This window comes from Glycine soja, chromosome 16 (genome assembly GCF_004193775.1).
Source record: "Glycine soja cultivar W05 chromosome 16, ASM419377v2, whole genome shotgun sequence".
NCBI lineage: Eukaryota > Viridiplantae > Streptophyta > Magnoliopsida > Fabales > Fabaceae > Glycine > Glycine soja.
The window spans coordinates 32389142-32411724 of record NC_041017.1 but is presented as its reverse complement, the minus strand read 5'-3'; the positions used below and the strand labels follow the sequence as shown (position 1 = coordinate 32411724).

General features: G+C 33.9%; 2 protein-coding genes across 2 annotated transcripts; one reads left to right on the top strand and one right to left on the bottom strand.

The window, feature by feature from the left end:
- Nucleotides 1-683: 683 nt before the first annotated feature.
- Nucleotides 684-11483, bottom strand: LOC114389706 (chlorophyll a-b binding protein 1D). The gene is made up of 2 exons (XM_028350447.1): nucleotides 11247-11483; nucleotides 684-953 (listed from the first exon to the last, which is right to left on the bottom strand). The coding sequence occupies exons 1-2, from the start codon at nucleotides 11414-11416 to the stop codon at nucleotides 827-829; spliced, it is 297 nt and encodes a 98-aa protein (XP_028206248.1). The 5' UTR covers nucleotides 11417-11483; the 3' UTR covers nucleotides 684-826.
- Nucleotides 11484-11689: 206 nt separating this feature from the next.
- Nucleotides 11690-16807, top strand: LOC114389975 (tryptophan aminotransferase-related protein 4-like). Its single transcript, XM_028350667.1, has 6 exons — nucleotides 11690-11733; nucleotides 12943-13143; nucleotides 14468-14762; nucleotides 15042-15334; nucleotides 16045-16325; nucleotides 16614-16807. The coding sequence occupies exons 1-6, from the start codon at nucleotides 11690-11692 to the stop codon at nucleotides 16805-16807; spliced, it is 1308 nt and encodes a 435-aa protein (XP_028206468.1).
- Nucleotides 16808-22583: the final 5776 nt, after the last annotated feature.

The window sequence follows — 22583 nt, the reverse complement described above, 5'->3', positions numbered from 1 at the left end:
TTCCTTCAAGGCCTAGTAGCGAGTGCAATTGTAAGTCACCAAGAAACAGATTGCAAGAACAGAGTTTTTTCTAAAAATATATAATTTGATAAGGGTCCGAAGCAGTTCAGATCCGAAGAGAATCCTAAAACAGAGGTTTCCCCAACTTTGAATTAGTTCACTTTAAGATGCATGATAAAAAAACCTAGCTTTGAATAATTAACCTAATGTTTGGATCTGAATTTCTTTTGTGTTCTTTCAGTAACGTGTAATTCATTTGAAACACATTCATAGGCATTTTTTCAAACAACATATTGAATTTCAGGCGTTAGCAGCACAATCAGATAATAACTTGGAACAATCAGATCAACCAAAGTTTCATCGAAGTACATGTTTGGGACAGTTGAAATCAATAATTGAACTAAACTGACATCGAATTGAATTGGTAAAAAGTAACTAAATTTTTTTCAATAATAAGTTTTGGGTTTTCTTGGGTTGCAATTAGCACAATCAGTAATGTTGACCTTATTACTATCATCACACTAGTGTACAGAATGTGGTCAAGTATGTTACAAGCCATATTGATCCTCACAATGTTAATCCAATTAATGCGTATAATTAATAACATAATGCGCTCTTGTTGGTATTGCAGCTCTACCACATCTACCGAAAAATATAAAGTGCATCAACACTACAAAACTAAATAAAGATCTCAATGCACAATAAGATATATAATTCATATTCTTCTTAAAAGAAAACATTCAATATGTATTTCTCCAAATAACAATGAAACTCTCACTCTAATTTTCAAGTCACTGTGTTTCTCTTTGTTTCACTATTGCTATGCTCACTTTCCGGGGACAAAGTTTGTAGCATAGGCCCAGGCATTATTGTTTACTGGGTCAGCTAGGTGATCAGCAAGATTTTCCAAAGGTCCCTTTCCTGTCACAATGGCCTGAACAAAGAAACCAAACATGGAGAGGGAGTTGCTACGTGCACCCAGCATTATTGCTGGGTGCACAAACAGTGAAGTGGCAAAATTGCCCTTCAATAATTCTTCTTCCGGAAGAAGTATTTCCGTAAACTTTTCGGAACAAGCTTTTCCGGAAAGTTTCCGGAAAAAGACTTCTTCCGGAAAAAGAATTTGGGAATTCCGGAAGTACTCATAAACTTCGTCCGGAAGATCGTCATCCGAAAGTTTCCGGAAGAAGGTTCTTCCGGAACTGAACTTTTTTTTAAAAAAAAATTATTTGATAATATAATTTACTTTTAATGGATAAACTAAATTATAAAATAATTAATATTATTATACATAAATAATTAAATAATTAGTGAACGTATGTAACGAAATAAGAATTTTCATTTTATAATAATAAGTAAAAATAAAATAATATTTAATGCGTATGTAATGACGATTTTGCCCTTGTGTAATTTTCTTTAAATTAACGCGTAAACGCTTCTTTCTACTGCGCTTTCGCTTTCTTCGCTTCTTTTTACTGCCTTTCGCTTTCTTCTGCTTTGTTTCTTCTGGTTGCTTTGTTTCTTCCGGTTGCGCTTTCGCTATTTTGGTGGTGGTCCCGTGAAGTATTTAGAGATTCGGTGGTCCCGTGTTCGGTATTTGAAGTTTTGTTAGTGGCTGTTCTTCCTATGAGTATTTTTTCTTCCTATTTTGTCGGAGGTACGCTTTTATGAGTATTTTTTTTCTTTTCCGGAAGAAAAGTAGTAAAAAAAATGTGTATGCGGAAGAAATTTTAGGCACTGACGCCTTTTCCGGATGAAGTGTTGCCGGAAAACACTTCCGGAAGACCTTCTTCCGGAAGTTACTGAGGCCTATTCCGGAAGAAGTGGTTCCGGAAGTGTCTTCCGGAAGCACTTCTTCCGGAATGGGCCTCAGTAACATCCGGAAGAACGTCTTCCGGAAGTTTCTGAGGCCCATTCCGGAAGAAGTGCTTCCGGAAGACACTTCCGGAACCACTTCTTCCAGAATAGGCCTCAGTAACTTCCGGAAGAAGGTCTTCCGGAATGTTAAATTATTAAATTTTTTTTTATTTATGTTTTATAATTTATATATATATATATATATATATTTGTTTAATAATGGATTATTTGTTTAATTAGGTATAATGGTATATATTGTGGACATTAAAATTTATAACAATAAAATTCATTTAATAATTTTTTTGTTTTATAATGATATATATATATATATATATATATATATATATATATATATATATATATATATATATATATTTCTGTTTTATAATTTTTTGTATTTCTGTTTTATATATGTTGTGGATAATTTAATTAGGTATAATGGTATAATATTAAATGATTTAGGTAACTTAAATGTATAATGGTACAAAAATGTTTTATTAGTTGTTTATTATAGTGATAAGTTTAGTTTAAGTAAATAATGTAGTTATAAATTTAGAATATAGTGATAATTTTAATATAGTCGTGTATGATGCATATGTCCTATTAATATGTTTGTTATTTAAGGTGTAGTAAATTTTTGGATGTGGTTATATGATAATTTGAATGTACTTGTGTATGATGCATATGTCCTTAAGATGGACGAAGATCAATGGAGGTATGACTTTGCGATGTCACAAGAAGTTCATATGGATTATGATTATGATAATCAAGAAGAATGTGGAGTGAATGAACCACATGTCGATTGTTCAAATGCTTTTAATACATCTCAGGTAATCATAGATAATTTGAGTCATTGGTTGAATTGATGGTTTGTATGAAAATTAATGTGTTAGGGTTGCGTTGTAGGTATTCGCTACTCGAGATGATGTTTTGCAATGGGCTCGAACAGTTGCCCATGAAAATGGATTTGTTGCAGTGATTATGAGATCTGACACAGAGACCGGTAGCAGAGGAAGAAGTTCATTTGTGTTAATTGGGTGTGAAAGGAGTGGTACGTACAAGTGTAGAAATAAAGAATTCGTTAGAAAAGACACCGGGAGTAGGAAATGTGGTTGTCCCTTCAGGCTTCGTGGGAAACCAGTGCGTGGAGGGGAAGGTTGGATGGTGAAGTTGATCTGTGGGATTCATAATCATGAATTGGCGAAGTCCTTAGTTGGACATCCATACGCCGGGCGATTGACTAAGGAAGAAAAGAAAATTATTGCTGATATGACAAAGTCGATGGTGAAACCGAAAAACATCTTGCTAACGTTGAAGGAACACAATGCCGACAGTTACACCACGATAAAGCAAATTTACAATGCAAGAAGTGCATATCGTTCTTCAATAAGAGGAGCTGATACCGAAAGTCAGCATCTGATGAAGCTTCTCGAACGTGATCAATACATTCATTGGCATAGATTGAAGGATGAAGTTGTGGTGCGTGATCTGTTTTGGTGTCACCCAGATGCAGTAAAGTTATGCAATGCATGTCATCTGGTGTTTTTTATAGACAGTACTTACAAAACAAACAGGTACAGACTCCCACTACTTGACTTTGTTGGAGTGACACCAACGGCGATGACATTCTCTGCTGGGTTTGCATATCTGGAGGCTGAGCGTGTTAATAATATTGTATGGGCTTTGGAACGATTTCGAGGCCTATTTTTAAGACACGATCGCCTCCCTCTTGTTATTGTCACTGACAGAGACCTAGCACTGATGAATGCAGTGAAAACTGTGTTTCCCGAGTCTACTAATTTGTTGTGCAGGTTTCATATCGATAAGAATGTGAAGGCGAAGTGCAAATCTTTAATCGGGGAAAAAAATGCGTGGGACTATGTAATGGATAACTGGGGTACTTTGGTTGATTGTCCGTCCGAATACGAGTTCCATGAGTCATATCAGAAGTTTCAAGTTGCTTGTTCGCCTTGGCCGATGTTCGTTGACTATGTTAACGACACATGGATTATCCCCCACAAGGAAAAATTTATTACAGCATGGACGAATAAGGTCATGCACCTAGGCAACACAACAACAAACAGGTATTAACAACTGATTTTATTTGTTAGTAACGATTAATATTAAATGGTATTTAATTGTTGTATATTTTCATGTTTGTTGTGTATTTTAAATGTAGGGTTGAATCAGCTCATTGGGCTCTCAAAAGAGTACTACAAAATAGCGTTGGAGACCTATGTAGTGTTTGGGATGCCATGAACAACATGATCACGCTGCAACACGTCGAAATTAAAGCATCCTTTGAAACCAGTACGCATGTGGTTGGCCATGTATATAAAAAAACCTTATACAAGAGGCTTCTTGGGATGGTTTCGAGGGATGCTTTAAATCAGATTGCTTCTGAGATTGACCGTCTACGTTATCTCGGCAACAATCTCTCTTCTTGTGGTTGTGTGATGAGAAGCACGCACGGGCTTCCTTGTGCATGTGAGCTTTCTAGGTATACTGCTAGCAGCATCCCATTGGAGTCAGTCCATCTTTTTTGGAGGAGACTTTGCTTTTCAGACCAAGGGTTATGTGAGACGGAAGTCACCATCAAGGAAGAAATAGAGGTCATATCTAAAAGGTTTGATGAACTTGATGTGGCTGGCAAAGTAAATCTGAAGAGTAAACTTCGAGAAATCGCATACCCTGATCATAACTCTATGTGCCCTCCTCCATCAAAGGTGAACACTAAAGGTGCACCGAAGAAACCGATGAAAAGAAGTCAAACATCCACAAAGCGTGATCCGTCTTACTGGGAGTATGTTGATGCTTTTCATTCTGTTCAAAGCAGCAACTCTCCAGTGAAACGAAGTGCATCATGTTCTCAACCGCGTCAGCCAACAAGGATCATCCCGATGTTGGATCAATTTGCGTCATTCTTTCAAGGTTTCATTCGTGACGTTGTGGATGTGAAAGCGGACGGTAACTGTGGATATCGGTCCATTGGCGCTTTATTAGGTATGGGGGAAGATTCGTGGCCGTTAGTGCGTAATGAATTGCTTAAAGAACTTGGCAGGTGGTCGCATGAGTACATGAACCTCTTCGGTGGCACAGAGAGATTTGAACAATTAAAGTTGTCCCTACTTGTTGATGGATTTTCAAAGGTATGTTTTTAGGTTAATTTTTTTTAATAACAATGTTTAAATTACTTACATGTGTATGTTTGGTTCATTCAGGTTAGTGTGGACAAGTGGATGGATATAACAGACATGGGATATGTGATTGCTTCACGGTATAACGTAATCCTTGTATCGTTGTCCCAACAACAAAGCATGACATTTTTCCCTCTTAGAAGTCAACCACCACCTGACTCTTCTGGCCACCGCATCATATGTGTCGGTCACGTGTTTGGAAATCATTTTGTTCAGGTACATTGAATATAGTTAGTGTAACAATTATGCAATGACTTCGCTTGTTCGTTTGGCACGGTCAGCGCATGATATAATGTTTGTTCATGTACAATAGGTTTATTTGAAAGACCATTGTCCGTTGCCGCCCCCAGCGCTGTTGTGGTCAACCAATTGTTATTCTCAGGCAAAGCAATGGGCAATTCCATATATTAGTAGAATGCAGGAATACACAAGCTTGATGTCATTCAAAACACACTATGTAGACCTAAATGAAGACTAAACATTCATTGTTTATTTATTTGTATTCATTATGCGATATAATTCGTTGTAACCCGTCACTAACCAATTAATATTATCAACTACTCGTTTGGTTAAGCAAGGAAATTGTTGGTCCATCAAAAATCATTTACGCGTACAGCATACATCATTGTCATAATTGACAACACATAATGACATGCATGCGTGTTACAGTTTGAGCGTGACAACACATTGGTTGACTTCAGTACACATTTTGAAACTAGCAGTCGCTCAACAACACATTGGTTGACTTGACTACACATTAGCGACAACACATTGGCTGACTTGACTACACATTTACGCGTGTCTATTTTTTTGTAAACAAAGTTAAACAAAGGCTCGGTCACAACCATCTATATATATGGCAGACTAGGCTACTAAATCACACATTATCTTGCTTTCAAATAATCTCCCAACTGATACACAAACTATGGCATTTCTAGGAGAAACTAGCAGTCAGACGATTGTCAACTCAAGGTTGGCTTTCATTTATCCAAATGGATCGATTATTCACAATGATACTGGGGTTTACTTCCAAACTTCAACTCCGGTGCCCATTCGAGTACCAAATAGGTGTGATTTTGCAAGCCTAAAAACCAGAATACACAATACCCTTCAGCTATCCGACAAACAATTTTTGGATGAAATTCACTACCGGAAGCCATTCACCGATACAGGTAACCAAATTCGCTTTGAGTGTATCAAATTGATAAATGATGACGATGTCAACACAATGTTAATGTGTAATGATCAATTTTCTTGTGTTGGTCCAAAAATTTAATTGTTAAAAGGGTTCATTTCGTAGTTTTTTGGATTTTGAGACTTTGTTTTGACGTGTTAGTTGACGGAACTGGGGAACGGGACTATTTTTTTGGATTCTTTGACGTCCAAACATGAGAAATGGCCGCCCTCCATTGTCTCAGGGCACAGGCACACCCACGCAAAAAAATCCCAAACATGGGTACTTGAACATGGAAAAAGGGTTCATTTCCTATTTTTTTGGATTTTGAGGCTTTGTTTTGACGTGTTAGTTGACGGAACCATGGAACGGGACTATTTTTTTTGGATTCTTTGACGTCCAAACATGAGAAATGGCCGCCCTCCATTGTCTCAGGGCACAGGCACACCCACGCAAAAAAATCCCAAACATGGGTACTTGAACATGGAAAAAGGGTTCATTTCCTATTTTTTTGGATTTTGAGGCTTTGTTTTGACGTGTTAGTTGACGGAACCATGGAACGGGACTATTTTTTTTGGATTCTTTGACTTCCAAAAATGAGAAATGGCCGCCCTCCATTGTCTCAGGGCACATACACACCCACGCAAAAAAATCCCAAACATGGGTACTTGAACATGGAAAAAGGGTTCATTTCCTATTTTTTTGGATTTTGAGGCTTTGTTTTGACATGTTAGTTGACGGAACTGGGGAACGGGACTATTTTTTTTGGATTCTTTGACGTCCAAACATGAGAAATGGCCGCCCTCCATTGTCTCAGGGCACAGACACACCCACGCAAAAAAATCCCAAACATGGGTACTTGAACATGGAAAAAAGATTCATTTATGTAATTCTTACAAACAAAACTCATGATTCTAAAAACTTATGTTTTTTATGTAATTCTTACAAACATGGAAAAAGGGTTCATTTATGTAATTCTTACAAACATGGGTACTTGAACATGGAAAAAGGGTTCACTTATGAATTATTAATCATTTTAAAAACTTTTATTTTTTATGTAATTCTTACAAACAAAACTCATGATTCTAGGTTCCCTTTTTTTAAAAATAAATTTAAAACAACCGTAAACTTCGCTTAAGGACCACAAACAATCGGAATAACAAACTATATTATAAAATAATAAACTGTGCAAAACACGTCAACTATATTAAACAAAAACTGTAATAATTAAAAATATTCATGTCAACTACAACACAACAAAATAAATACAATGATCAATGGTCCGTGCGGCGTCTCTAACGAGCCTTGACCGTCCCATCAGCACTGGGTCCCCCTCTCGCGATCGTCAGGCAGTCCTGCATAATGTCATATAACTCTGTGCCTGCAGTGACTATCCTAAGGTTGAGCACACGCTCCAACCTCTGTGCAATCGCCTCATATCCCTCGTAATCATCCTGTCAAAGTCAGTAAAAACATTTATTATGAAATTCAAAATAAACAACAACTCATAAAACATTAAACGCGCAAATAATCTTACCACATATGGAGGGGGGTCAAATGCCACTGGAACCTGGGGGCTGGGCGGCTGTATGTAGTCCTCAGGGTCTGCAGCTGGTGCATCCCTCTGCTGGTCAGCTTCCTGGGTCGGTGTCATGAAAGGGTGAGATATGCGGAAAAACCACTCAATGTAATCCGCAGATACCTGCCCAGGCACTAAACAAGGCTGACCCGCAGGTAGTAAGTGATCCGCAAACTCCATCCACCTGTCATCTATCTGATCCTGTGACAATCGTGCACTAACAACGGCGGAGGGATGCTCTGGATGTAACCGAACTGGCGTACCACCCTCTCCGGTCGAACTGCGACGATCATAGGACCCCATCTGAGCTGACCCTGGAACGATGAAATCTCCTGAAACGCCCTAACACCCCGATGCTCCGTGTACAGCAACCAGGACACATCTGTGACGGTCAAACCATCACAACGTGCCCTGTAGGGTGCTCCTGTGATGCCCTTCATGTGCGCCTTCGACGTCAACCACCGGGAAGCACGTGGGGACGTCTCTTGGTATGTATCGTCAGTCACGCACTGATGCACACTAGGGAAGTGCTCATAGATCCAGCACTACACAATAATTGAGGTTAACATAACATAAAAACATGTTTAAATCATAATCGAACCTAACATATTAATAAACACAAAATTTACCTGAAATAGCGTCAAGTACCCCGCAAGCTGTCGGGTGGTGGTCCTACAAGCCTCATCTAACTGGTCGTACATATGAACCAGTGCGGCAACCCCCCAAGCGTAACCACCACTATGAGCGAGGTCCCGGAAAACGTCAAGGTGGACCACATGCACGTATGTTGCACTCTTATTAGCAAAAAGAGTGCAACCGACAAGGTGCAGCAAATATGCGCGAGCTGCGACAATCCACCGCCGGGCCTGACATCTGGTCTCATAAATGTCACGAACCCATCCTAATCGTACATATGCTCCACGTGTGAGTGCTGTCTCGGCTCTGGCCTCCTCCGCAGACACTTCCAGCAACTCCGTGAGCAAGAATCTGGCCTCCTCCGTAGAAAGAGCGTGGAAACTGTGCAAGGCACCAGTGATGGGCAAATGTAGAATGGACGACACATCATCCAATGTGATCGTCAGCTCTCCTACTGGAAGGTGGAAGGTGCTAGTCTCACTGTGCCACCTCTCCACAAATGCGGATATAAGTCCAGGATCGCCAGTAATAACTGAACAATCTATCAGTGGACTTAATCCTGTGGCAGCCACCAGGCCTTCAATCTCAGGCACTGGCCTCCCAATCAGTGTCAGCTTCCTCCCATGTGACACTAACTTCAAATCAGGACGTTCCTGATTTGAAGTACAAATTATACAATTATTAAAAAAAATTAATCATAAACAAATAAATAAACAATGACAAATAATTAAAAAATTAAAATACCTGTCCACTCCACACGGCATGTGCAACATGCTCGGCAAATTATGTGAGCACTGACGGGTCACGTGGACCACCAGGGAATCCCTCTGCAGCATCATCACCATCTGACCCCTCACCACTATCAGCACCCTGTGCGTCCGCACGCATCTCAGGTGTCTCCGTAGGCTGCTCAGGGACATCATCAGTCATGTCAGCGACGTCCTCAGCCATATCACGTCCCTCCGTAGTCATCTGATGAACGCATAGCCTACGGGCTGAAGCAGTAGGCCTACGCCTCTCGGGAACATCGCCAGCATCCTCGTCAGCAGCTCTATCTCTGCCTACAACTCTACCTATGGCACGACCTAAACCTCGTGTTCTGGCCATGATCTGTAAATCATGTCGAACACGTATTTTTTTCGGTCAAAATATACACAATTTTCTTTATAAAAAATCAACTTTATTTATAAACAAATAAGACTAACTTAAATCAAATTATTTTCACACATACACGACCTAATTTTAAAAAAAAAAATTAAACAACTTCATTTATATAAAAAAAAACAACTAATGTAAAATAAAATTATTAATAAACATGCACAACTTAATTTTTTTTAAAAAAATTAAACAACTTCATTTATAAAAAAAAAACACAACTAATATAAAAATAATTCATTACTAAACATCCACAACTTAATTTTTTAAAAAAATTAAACAACTTCATTTATAAAAAAAAACACAACTAATGTAAAAAAAATTAATTAGTAAACATCCAACTCTTAATTTAAAAAAAAAAATAAGAAACTTCATTTCTAAAAAAAAACACAACTAAATTACTTAGTAAACATCAACAAGTTAATTTTTTTTTTAAAAAAATAAACAACTTCATTTATAAGAACAAAACACAACTAATATAAAAATAATTCATTACTAAACATCCACAACTTAATTTTTTAAAAAAATTAAACAACTAATGTAAAAAAAAATTATTTAGTAAACATCCACAATTTTTTTAGTAAATAAAATACTTCATTTATAATAAAATAAACTAATTAATTATAAAAAATTAGTATTTTTATAAAACTTCCAAAACACACAACTTTAATTATAAAAATAGACAACTTCATTTTTAAAGAAAAAACACTAATTTAAAAAAAACAATAAACAAAAACAAACACAACTACTTTTATAAAAAAAAATTAATTTACAAATTAATATTTAGTAAAAATACACAATTTAAATTATAAAAAAAATATGACATCAAAAACCCAAACTTCATTTTTCATAAAATCTAAAAAACAAAATAACCAAAATAAATAAAATAATTCATTTAAAAAAAAACAAAACAATTTCTGTTTAAAATTTTTTTTTTAAAAAAAACACAAAAAAAAACAAAAAACCACTTCCGGAAGAAGTGGTTCTTCCGGAAACATTCCGGAAGAAGGGGTTCTTCCGGAAAGGTCTTCCGGAACTTTGAAAATTCTTCCGGAAGTGCGCGTCTTCCGGAATTCTTCCGGATGAACCACTTCTTCCGGAAAGTTCCCGGAAGAGGTTTTCCGGAAGTCTTCCGGAAGAAGTGTTCTTCCGGAAGACGTTTGATTACTTCCGGAAGAACACTTCTTCCGGAAACTTTCCGGAAAAGGTTCTTCCGGAACTTCCGGAAGAACCCCTAACGGGTCTTCCGGAAGTCTCCGCCGTCAGCCTCTTTTCCCCATTTTTTCCGGCGTCCTCTCCTCTCGTTTTCTACCCTAAAGTTACTATCCTAAGGTAACTATCCTAAGGTTCCACTGCTACAAGCTATAACAATGTTGTATCATACAAGCAAAGGGGAGTTAGGGAGACTAACCTCGTTCGCGGAGAAGAAGAAGACGAGGTTCGCGCTTGCCTTGCCGGAGAAGAAGAAGCAGTTCGCGGAGAAGGGAGAACAAGCTTCGCGGAAGGAATGAGCAGCAGCAGAAAAGTTTCTTCCGGAGAGGGGGGGGGGGGGGCTTTTTATAATTTTTTATTAAAGGGCAAAATTGTCCATTCATAAAAGTTGCTGGGTGCACCAGCAATATTGCTGGGTGCACCTAGCATCTCCCACATGGAGAACATGGCCAACCTACCATTCTTGAGCTCTTTCACCTTCAACTCAGCAAAAGCCTCTGGGTCATCAGCAAGGCCCAATGGGTCAAAGCTGCCACCTGGGTAGATTGGGTCAGTCACTTCACCGAGAGGCCCACCAGCAATACGGTAACCCTCAACAGCACCCATCAAGATAACTTGAGTGGCCCAGATGGCAAGGATGCTTTGTGCATGGATCAGGCTTGGGTTGCCCAAGTAATCTACATCCTTTGTTTTATCTCAAATGAATGACTCATTAGAAAACAAAAGATCCACATGTGATGTGTTTGTAGAATTTGGTTTCTCTGCTGTACTTTCCTGTGTTGTTCTTATGCTGTCCTTTAAAATTATACAGTTTTCATGATTTTTAAAATTAAATATCATAATTAAATATTAACACAGCTGTTATGCATTGTTATTTTAATGGGACAGCACAGGAACAACATGAAAAAGGACAGAGAAACCAGGTCTGTCTCTGTGTATATCTGTTTTAATTAATCACGATTCCATTTTTTCTTACCCCGTGTAAGAATTCCAAATTTCCAACGAATAATAACTTAATTAACTTTGATATAAAAAAAGTCTCCTGAAACACATAATTTCCTCCAAGGCCTAGTAGGAGTGCAATTGTAAGTCACCAAGAAACAGATTGCAAGAACAGAGGTTTGTCTAAAAATATATAATTTGATAAGGGTCCGAAGCAGTTCAGATCCGAAGAGAATCCTAAAACAGAGGTTTCCCCAGAGAATCCTAAAACAGAGGTTTCCCCAACTTTGAATTAGTTCACTTTAAGATCCATGATAAAAAAAAACCTAGCTTCGAATAATTAACCTAATGTTTGGATCTGAATTTCTTTTGTGTTCTTTCAGTAACGTGTAATTCATTTGAAACACATTCATAGGTATTTTTTAAAATAATATATTGAATTTATGAGAAGGGTTTGCCTTCCGGCATTAGCAGCACAATCAGATAATTAGGCTGGTATGATAGTTTCAAGTTATTAGCCTGTTTGGATACCAGGCTATAAGTTTTTTTAAGAGTTTCTCTATTGAAAATAGTTCTATATTTTCATTAAAAAAAAACTCAAAAACACCTGTGGCTTGTATCCAAATAGGCTAATATCTTAAAACAATCAGATCAACCAAAGTTTCATCGAAGTACATGTTTGGGACAGTTGAAATCAGTAATTGAACTAAACGTTGAATTGAATTGGTAAAAAATAACTAAATTTTTTTCAATAATAATTCATTTGAACTGTTGTACAAAACTGAGCTTGTTCTAAATTAACTTATAACGGAACTATGAACCAAAATGAGATTTACTTCTTGATTAATAATTAACTGAACTGTGAATTAAAATGAGAATTGTTTCTTAAAAAACAATTAAATCACATGATAACGTTTATTCTCAAATTGTGTCCATGTCATAGTTTGAAACAGTTCAGAATAATTTAGAATGCAACTCATTATGGTGAAACCTATATCTCTAAATAAATGCATGGGCATGGGTCACTTCATTTCACAGAAATCTCAAAGTTCAACCGAAAAATTGCTTGAATATTACTATTTCATAAGAAAAACTACGTACAAATTAAAGAGAATGGCCAAAAAAACAAGTGCAATGAATTTATCATTCATTTTAATATTATTGTGTGCATCAAACGTGTTTGTTTGTAGGGGAGAATGGGAGCCAACTTGGAGCAGTAGAGCTGCAGAAGAAGCAGAGGCTGTGGCAGCCATACCATGCTCAGGACATGGAAGAGTCTACTTAGATGGTCTTATTCTAAAAGGCCATGAACCTGTTTGTGAGTGCAATCCATGCTATGGTGGATCTGATTGCTCCAAGTTGTTATCTGATTGTGCTGCTAATGCTGCAGGGTAAATCCTTCTCATAATTTCAATCTACTAACTGCTAATGAATTTAACCTTTGGTCTTAGTATTGCAATAGTAGTCTATAGCTCATTTGATATCTTGGCTATCTATGAAGTTTTGTTAAATGGTTTACTAAATGGATGTTTTAATTTGGGCATTTGATATATTTTTTCTTTTCAGGAACCATATTGGATTAACATTTTCTATTAATTATATTAAGGTTATAAAATATTTTAATTTAAGAATAGTTTTTTTGGCACATAATTTAAAACATAATTGAAAAATAATCAAGTTCATTTTAATATTTTTAAAATATAACTAATGTTGTGGTTAGTTTATATATATATATATATATTATTAATGAATGATCATCTAATTAAAAATTTAATTAGCATTCAAGATTATTGCATATAATTTAATAATTATTTATTTTAAAATATACAAAAAATTAAGGAGTTAAATATATTTTTAGTTTTTTTTAGATTTTTCATTCGGCTAGTAATAAATTTTTATTGACTTTTACCTCTTAGATTTATTTATTTATATTTTGAATCTCCTCCTTGTCATTATATCAACTTTCTTTTTACCAGTGAGCGTTTGATGAAAAAATATACCAGCCGTTGTCATAGAAAAAATTAAGGGACCAAAAGAAAAATTCAAAAATATTTTAAGAATCACTTAAAATGACGGACACAATGACAAAGAGGAAATATAAAATAAAAAAAATATTTTTCAGATATTAAAAACATACTTAAATCAATCAATAAAAAATTATTATTAGTATAATTTTTAAAATAGTTATTATAAAAATCAATAACATAATTGCATGTATAACTAACTTGCATAATGATTTTGGGAATGACAAAATATTTTCAAATTTTATAATTATACGCGAGTATACATATATATTTGTTAAAATATAAAATTTGAAACAAAAGTACAAAATTAAATAATTTTGAAACATATATTTATATGAAAAATAAATTATATCCACTTATTATATGTAATTATGAACATTTAAGTAATTTCAAGCGGTGGTTATATGGGGATCATTTATTTTACCCGAATGTATCCATTAAGTTATTTAATTTTTAATTAGTAAAATTACATTAGTTATGCATGTGTATAATTTTTTTCGTTTTTATCAGTGATTAGACGATTTTTTATACAATGAATGACACGTTATTTATTGATTAAACTTGCCCACACAAAATTTTAGATCACATACAAACAATGTAGCCAACAAGAAACTAAATATTTTTTTTTATTAATATTCATTTGAATTTTACAAATTCCATAAAATTTATTGAATATGTTTACTAATTGCAGTGGAGATCCATATTTTATGGAGCCATTTTGGATGCGACATGCAGCAAGTAGTGCCATTTTAGTATCAGGATGGCATAGAATGGGTTATTCTTATAGTGATAAATCATACATCTCACAACTATTGGTTGAGTACATAAAAAAACTTCATGCCATCGTTGGGAATGCAATCACCAAAGGAAAGTACATCGTATTTGGAAGTGGCTCAACTCAACTTCTCAATGCTGCTGTTTATGCCTTGTCTCCCAACTCTTCAATGTCTCCAGCAAAAGTGGTAGCCACAGCACCATATTACCCCGTGAGTTCCATTAATTAATACTTGTCTTAGCAAGATTTAGATACATTTTTTTAATGTTTTTAATGTTGTTCTCTAATTAAAATTGGAGTTTTGCCTTGATAACCTATGCTGATATTTAATACAAAATTCAATTTTGATTAGATACACACAAAAAATTGCCAAGGAACTAAATTTTGTTTTGTACTACTTTTTCTTTCCATGTATACATTTATGTATATTTAGTTTATGAAATTAACAAGTAGATAGATGATATAAATTATGATAAACTTTTTGCCACAGGTCTATCGAACGCAGACACAATTTTTCAATTCTAGGGATTTTAGTTATGAAGGAGAAACATCCTCGTGGAAAAACAAGACAGATAAAAACTCTATATTTATTGAGTTTGTTACTTCACCGAACAATCCAGATGGAAAATTGACTAAGGAAGTTCTTGAAGGTCCTAATGTAAAATCCATTTATGATCGAGCCTACTATTGGCCACATTTCACTGCTATTCCTTCACCAGCAGACGATGATCTTATGATATTTACAATTTCTAAGCTCACAGGCCATGCTGGGAGTAGATTTGGGTGAGATATACTGCTATATATGAATCTTTCATCATGCTAATTAAGTTATATAAATCTATGAAAGAGAATCTATATATACATAAAAGGTTGCCGTTATTTCTTTCTTCATTCTGAGATTTTACTATGAATACTTAAGAATACTAATTTAATGATCATTAAATATTTGAAAAATAAGTTTGAGACGACTTTTATACTTTTATTCCTCATTTACTCTCAGCATTTGTCATCAATGTATATAAAATATTAACTTTGAAAAATTGACTTACCCGAAACAAGATAAAAAATTGGGTCACAGTGTAAAACTTTAAGATAAAAACTTAAAGTCAACATTTACTCCTACGATGAATTAATTTCTTTTTTGATAAAAAATTTATACATAAAGACTATATGAGAATTCTTTACAGACTGTAAAATAATTATCTTGGTTAATTTCTTAGATATGGTCAAGAACTTGTAGGCCTTAATTAAAACCTTTTATTTTAATTTATGAAAGTTTAAAAAATGTTTTATATTTAATTTGAATTGGGTCATAGTGTAAAACTTTAAGATAAAAAAAAGTCAACATTTAATTACTCCGCGATGAATTAATTTCTTTTTTGATAAAAAACTTAATATATAAAGTGAGTGCAAAAATTTCAGATCAAAATTAAAGTATAGTTTTATCAACTAAGTAGCCACCTAATGTCTTCTATTATGATTTTTTTTAACAGATGGGCAATTGTAAAAGATGAGGCAGTATATGAAAAGATGTTGACATATATGGATATGAACACCATGGGAGTTTCCCGTGAGGCTCAGCTGAGAGCTTTAAAGCTTTTGGACGTGGCTCTTGAAGGAGATGGAAAAGAAATATTCCAATTTGCATATTCGACCATGAGAGATCGTTGGATAAGATTGAAAGAAATCATATCTAAAACAAAACGGTTTTCTCTACAGAAAATTTCTTCCCAATACTGCACCTTTTTCAAGAGGGGAAGAGACGCTTCACCAGGTAAACATCATTTTTAGTTGTTACAATTTTTATAAATGCATTCATTCTTAACCCAATAATTTAATTTTATATAAAGATTTCATTCATCAATAATTAATTTCAGTTTAACTAAAAAAACTTAAGAATAGCGAAAAAGTAATTTACATGTAGTTTATAAAAAAAAATGTCAGTAAAATTCTAGTGACTAAGTATTAGTCACAAAAAGTACCACTATTGACAAATTTTTTGTCAATAGTAATTTAATTTTCCTTAACCCGTACATAACAATTTATTTCAATTTGCTCACAGCTTACGCTTGGTTAATGTGTGAGAGACAACAAGACAAGAACTGCTATGAAATCCTTGAAGCTGCTGGCATTAATGGCCGTGAAGGAAGTCTCTATAGTGCCGATAATCGTTACGTGCGTCTCAGTCTCATTAGGAGCCAAGATGATTTCGAGATACTCATAAACAAGCTCAAAATTCTTGTTTCTAAGGAATAGGCCAATTAAAGTTATATCAATTTTGAATGCCATTTTATCAAAATATTTATGTGCATAATAAAACATTCTGAAATCAGTTCTATCAGTGCTAAATGTATTGCTCTTAATGTAAAATACGTGAAATAGAATGATTCAAAAGCATTGCTTTCAGTGTTAAATACGTACTTATGCATTCAACACTATTGTGGCTATTTTATGTGTTTTATATGGGAGTAATTAAGCTTCCCTCTACGTATAGAATTAATTATCATCTAATACCAGAAATACTTACTGAAGCACGTACAAATCTAATCTATAATTTTTATCACTAAAAAATAATCTTATATTGTTTGTTATCTACTTCTGTGTTTTGAATTTGAGTATACACTTGGGAAAATTTGAGACTCTTACTTTGAGAGATCTTTCAATTCTAAATTATCATTTTTTATATTCTTTCCCTTTTCTCATTACAAAGTAACTTCACACACACCAAAACTTAATTTTGAGAGTAAAATTAATTTCTTTTTGGATTTTATTTAAAATTAATTTAAGTTATTCTTATTATGAGTGTATCGTTATCTTCAAATCTAAATCTAAATTAAATTAAACTAAATTTTCTTTTAAAATATATCAATTCCTATTATTTTATTTAATTAAAATAAATATTTTGTCGGTAAATTTAGTTGATAATTCATACATTTCTTATGAAATATATTTGGGAAAAATATTCTGTCAAAAATAATATTTTTTTAGTACACACAACATAATATAAGAAAATATAATAGTGTTTAAGGATATCTTTAAATGATCAAAATTTAAAATATTCACTTTATGTATCTTACAGCATATGAAATTATTTTTTATTCTTAAAAAACTTTGAAGATGAGTTACTTATATGAGATATCGAGACCAAAAACTTAAGAAATTGAGACTATCAATTAGACTTGTTCCAATTATACAAGAAAATAAAATAATTTTTTATCTTAAAAAACTTATCAAACATCTTTCATTGAAGATTACCTAAGTGTCATCTATCGTTATATTTAGAAAGTAGGGAGGAACATGCAAGGGTCACTTAACCAATGAAGATACTAGTTCAATCCTGATTGAACCAATAATAATAAAATAATTATATTTTTATGTTATAGCATATAACATAATATCAAACAAAAAATAGTATTCGAAACTTCATAATACTAAAAATTAAATTTTCGTTAAAAACATCCTAACTCATAACACACTGTAAAATTATAACAAAAAGAGAAAAATATACCAACTAACAAATATACCCTACGTATTTAACTCAACCTACATATGAATTAGGTCATACACATGATTAATTAATAATTTTGCCAAAGAAATTTAAGTAGGTAAGTGAATTATTATAAATTCACTTACCATTATCTTTGATTTTATTAGAATAAAAAATTAATTATTTAGTCATAGCTAATAAAAAACCTGAAGTCGTGAAATCATTCGCAAACAAAAATTTCAAAATAAAGACAAAGCAATAGCTAGTGGATCGTTGTGTTCCTTGTGTCAACAACACATGGAGTCAGTGCATCATATTTTTATTAACTATGTTGTCGCTACTCAATTATGGTACTCGTGTTATTCATGGATATATCCCCATCGTACGCAACAGTACTACCAGAAAACTTAGCAAAAACTTTGGTGTTGTGGAAAATTTGGAACAATAAGATCTTCAATAACGCAGAGGTGGACTTGCCATCATTAGTGGAGGAGGTTAAGTTTTTTGCATGTTTTTTCTCAAACCCATCAACACCTTCATCTCATTAACACGTTGGATTGCAAACAAATGTTTATAAACAAACATGAGCATATATCTTTTTGCACATTTGAAATCTTCCATTCAGATCTATACACACCTAATGACCGTACAATGTTGTTCAGCTGTTAAATCACACACATCCCTAACGCAACCAGTTGAAAAAACCCAACTTGAAGGGACTAGAATCTGCCTGCGATATATTTATGCAACACTGTGATTAGCGAGAGGGAAACAAACTGTAGAGGTAGTCCTAAGAACCTTAACAATCGAAATTGGTTAAAGTTTCAAGCACCCCTCAGATGAAGGCAAAAAGAATGTTCAATTCATATGTGAGATAAAATTAGAAGGAGGGGTGGAAATTTTGGACGACGTTCTAGGCAGCGGGGTGAAACTAGACGAGCATGACGGAGGCGAAGAGGGGAGCATCGGCGGCGCCGGAGAAACCGTATAAAAAGTTGAGATTGAGGGCAGATGTGGTGTTGGGAGGGAGGCGGGGACTTGCATCGTTGTTGTAAACTTCAAACGATAAGTCTTAAGGTAATCTACGGTTACAACTGTGTTATGATTTTTTTATTGATGTCGTAAAATATTTTAAGAATTTAATTTTTTTAACACGACTTTAAAGTTGGTAAGAGATTCTTTTAATTGTTGTATTTTAAACATTTCAGATTGTTATTTCCCCATCACTTTCTCATTTCTATGGAGCATGATATGATAAAGTTTTGACTTTTAGGTTTATTATAGTAGCAGAACTACCTCAGGCACTGGAGGAGTGATTGCACTAGTACAATAGGAAGTACAATACTGCCAAGTTTGAGCATCACAAATGAACCGCCAAGATATGATCACATTGGGACAATGTCTTCTATTTGGTGTTATATCCTCTTAGGAATGTCACATGCACCTTGGTTAGTGTTTTAAATTAATTCTGGAAAAAAAGTGTCTTTAAAACAAAGAAATGGAGCAAGACCAGTTACGATTATGCAGAGAGAGACAAGATAGCCTACACTAAATTAGAAAGTATTGCAATAACGTAAGAGCAGTGGTTGCTCAAGCCAAGGATAATTCCTATGGCACCAGATATATCTTCCTTGGAGACTTAAAAGTTACAATTGCTCTCGTTATTAATTTCTTGAAAAGAAAATCTGACATGAAAGCGAGCATCAACAGGAAGAAGAGGATCCAAGTTGAAACAGGAGAGTGACTGTGACTGCGACAATGCAGAATGTGGTTTTCCGTTCTTGGGAGAGAAATAGCTCAACAAAAAGAGTTGCAGGAATGTTAATTTAATTTGCTCGAGACACCTAGTAGGATTGAGTAGAAGATATGTGTGAAACTTTAGTTGTTTAATTCGACCTTTAAGACGGATTCTACCGTGGGAAAGTGAAAAAGTTTCGCACCGTAGGAATATGCTGTTGAAGTTGAAAACTGCACCCTTACCAACGCAAATAACCTAATTCTAAACGTAGGTGGTGCAATTGGAAGGAACCGAGGGCAAAGAAAGAAGACTAAAAGGGAAAATTGGGAAAAATAAGAAAAAGAAAAGAAAAGTTTGAGCCGTTGATTTAAAATCAACTAAATCTAACGGTTCTGCAAACATGCAGATGGCTGACACATTACTTTTGCACCTTAAACTCCCTCTTAGTTTAAAGTTTAAGAAGTTACTTTTAATCTACATCCTTTGTTTTATTTCAAACGAATGACTCATTAGAAGGCAAAAGATCCACATGTGATGTCTTTGTGTATATCTGTTTTAATTAATCCCGATTCCATTTTTTCTTACCACGTGTAAGAATTCCAAATTCCAAATTTCCAACGAATAATAACTTAATTAACTCTGATATAAAAAAAAGTCACCCAAAACACATAATTTCCTCCAAGGCCTAGTAGCGAGTGCAATTGTAAGTCACCAAGAAATAGATTGCAAGAACGTACAGAGGTTTACCTAAAAATATATAATTTGATAAGGGTTCGAAGTAGTTTAGATCCGAAGAGAATCCTAAAACAGAGTTTTAATTTCCCCAACTTTGAATTAGTTCACTTTAAGATTCTTGATAAAAACCTAAGAATAATTAACCTAATGTTTGGATCTGATTTTTTTTTTTTTTGTGTTCTATCTATCAATGACGTGTAATTCATTTGAAACGCATGATAGACATTATTTCAGATGGTATATTGAATTTCTGAGAAGGGTTTACCTTCCGGGTTAGCAGCACAATCAGATAATAACTTGGAACAATCAGATCGACCAAAGTATGGATTGCAATCACAAACACTCAAAAGTTTCATCTAAGAGCATGTTTGGGACAGTTGAAATCTTGTGGATTTCAGCAGTTTGCAAAAGGCATACGTTGTACGCGCGAGATGAAAGGATAACGTCATATTGACATTAGAGAGTTGACCTGAAGCGTTAGAATAAAAAAAAAAGTGTATTTGAAAATAGGATGGCTCAAGAATTTGAGAACAAATTTAAAAATGAGTCTTTTATTTACTCATAAAATAACCTATTAAAATTATTATTATTTTATTTAAAATTAATTTTTTAATTTTTTGTTATGTAAAAATATTGACTAAATTGTTATAATTAAAATTTATTTTTAAATATAATTTTATAATAATTTTTTTAAGGTATATTAATACTAAAAAAAATTTAAGAATTTTTTTTTAGACTTAAAGTCTTGTTTGGATTACTTAACCTTAAGCCGGCTTGATTGGAAATTAAAATAGAGCATGGGCACGAGAGAAGAGAAAGGGGTTAAATATGGAGTGAAATCAACGCATGACTTTCGGATGCAAGGTGTGGTCCATGCGGTGATGGAGTAATGCTATTATGGTTTGTTCGTCGAGGCTCGTGGTGTTTTAGGTGATTGCTAAAGGTATTTGTAATGGGATAAAGCTAATTAATACGAATTCGTCACGTTACAACAAAACTTGTTCAAGTAGAACAGCAACCACTGTTGTTTTCGTAAAATCACAATATTATATACTTTTAACTTATTAATTAACCCATCAATTAGTATTATATGAGAATTTTTTAAATGATAGTTTATTATGAAGTACTATTCGAACTTGATTAGTACTTTTTAAAATCAAATTGGGTGAAATCATCCTCTATTATTCTTATTAAATAATCTGAATTATCCATCCCATAACAAAAATATATTAAAACATGGTCAAATAGTGTGAATTTTACCCCATAACAAAGGCTGTAACATCCTTTAATTATTTCTGGGGATTGCTAGGCATGACAAACTTCTCACTAAGCTGTGAATCTTCGTAGTTCTTTAATTACAATACTTGTTAGTAGGGGTGGAAAAAAATCGATAATTGAACAGAAGTGACATTGAACTGAAGTACTGGTAAAACATAACTGAAATTTTTTCAATAAAAATTAATTTAAACTGTTGTACAAAACTAAACTGGTTCTAAATTAACATATAACTCAATTAGGAACCAAAATGAGAACTACTTCAGTACTTCTAGATAGATTAACAAAATGAGAACTACATTTTTTTTATAAAAAAAACTTAAATCACTTGCTAACGTCTACTTTAGAATTGTATCCGTGCCATACCTCAATTCATTCCCCTTCCTTATTCCTTATATATCTTTATTTTATTAATGAGTATATATAGTAGCACAACCATTAATGGTTGAATTAATTCTCCCCTTTTTCAATCCGTCTTTTTTATTGTATAACTCGTGCACCAAAACTTGTATTTTTTTTTTTTTTGTATTCACCAAGCTACACGATACGTTTGATCAACTAAATGCTAATATCTGACAAAAAAACTAAATCTTAATATTATTTTTTTAGGAGAGAAAAATATCAATATCTAGGAAAAAGTGCTATTTTTTTTTTTTAAAAGCACTGATTATATTATTGTATTCTAAATATAATAAATATTTTTAATGTCGGAGTATTTAAAATAGAAATTAATAAAAAACCATTTTCTTCTCATAGATGTTTTCGAAAACAAATAATTTGCAATAGTTTGAAGCACT

Coding starts and splice junctions, on each gene's coding strand:
- LOC114389706 (XM_028350447.1), bottom strand. CDS start 11,416: ATGGGTGCTGTTGAGGGTTACCGTATTGCTGGTGGGCCTCTCGGTGAA. Junction 954..11,246: donor AGGTTGGCCATGTTCTCCAT/GTGGGAGATGCT, acceptor CTCCCTCTCCAT/GTTTGGTTTCTTTGTTCAGG.
- LOC114389975 (XM_028350667.1), top strand. CDS start 11,690: ATGGGACAGCACAGGAACAACATGAAAAAGGACAGAGAAACCAG. Junction 13,144..14,467: donor TGTGCTGCTAATGCTGCAGG/GTAAATCCTTCT, acceptor TACTAATTGCAG/TGGAGATCCATATTTTATGG. Junction 15,335..16,044: donor CATGCTGGGAGTAGATTTGG/GTGAGATATACT, acceptor TTTTTTTAACAG/ATGGGCAATTGTAAAAGATG.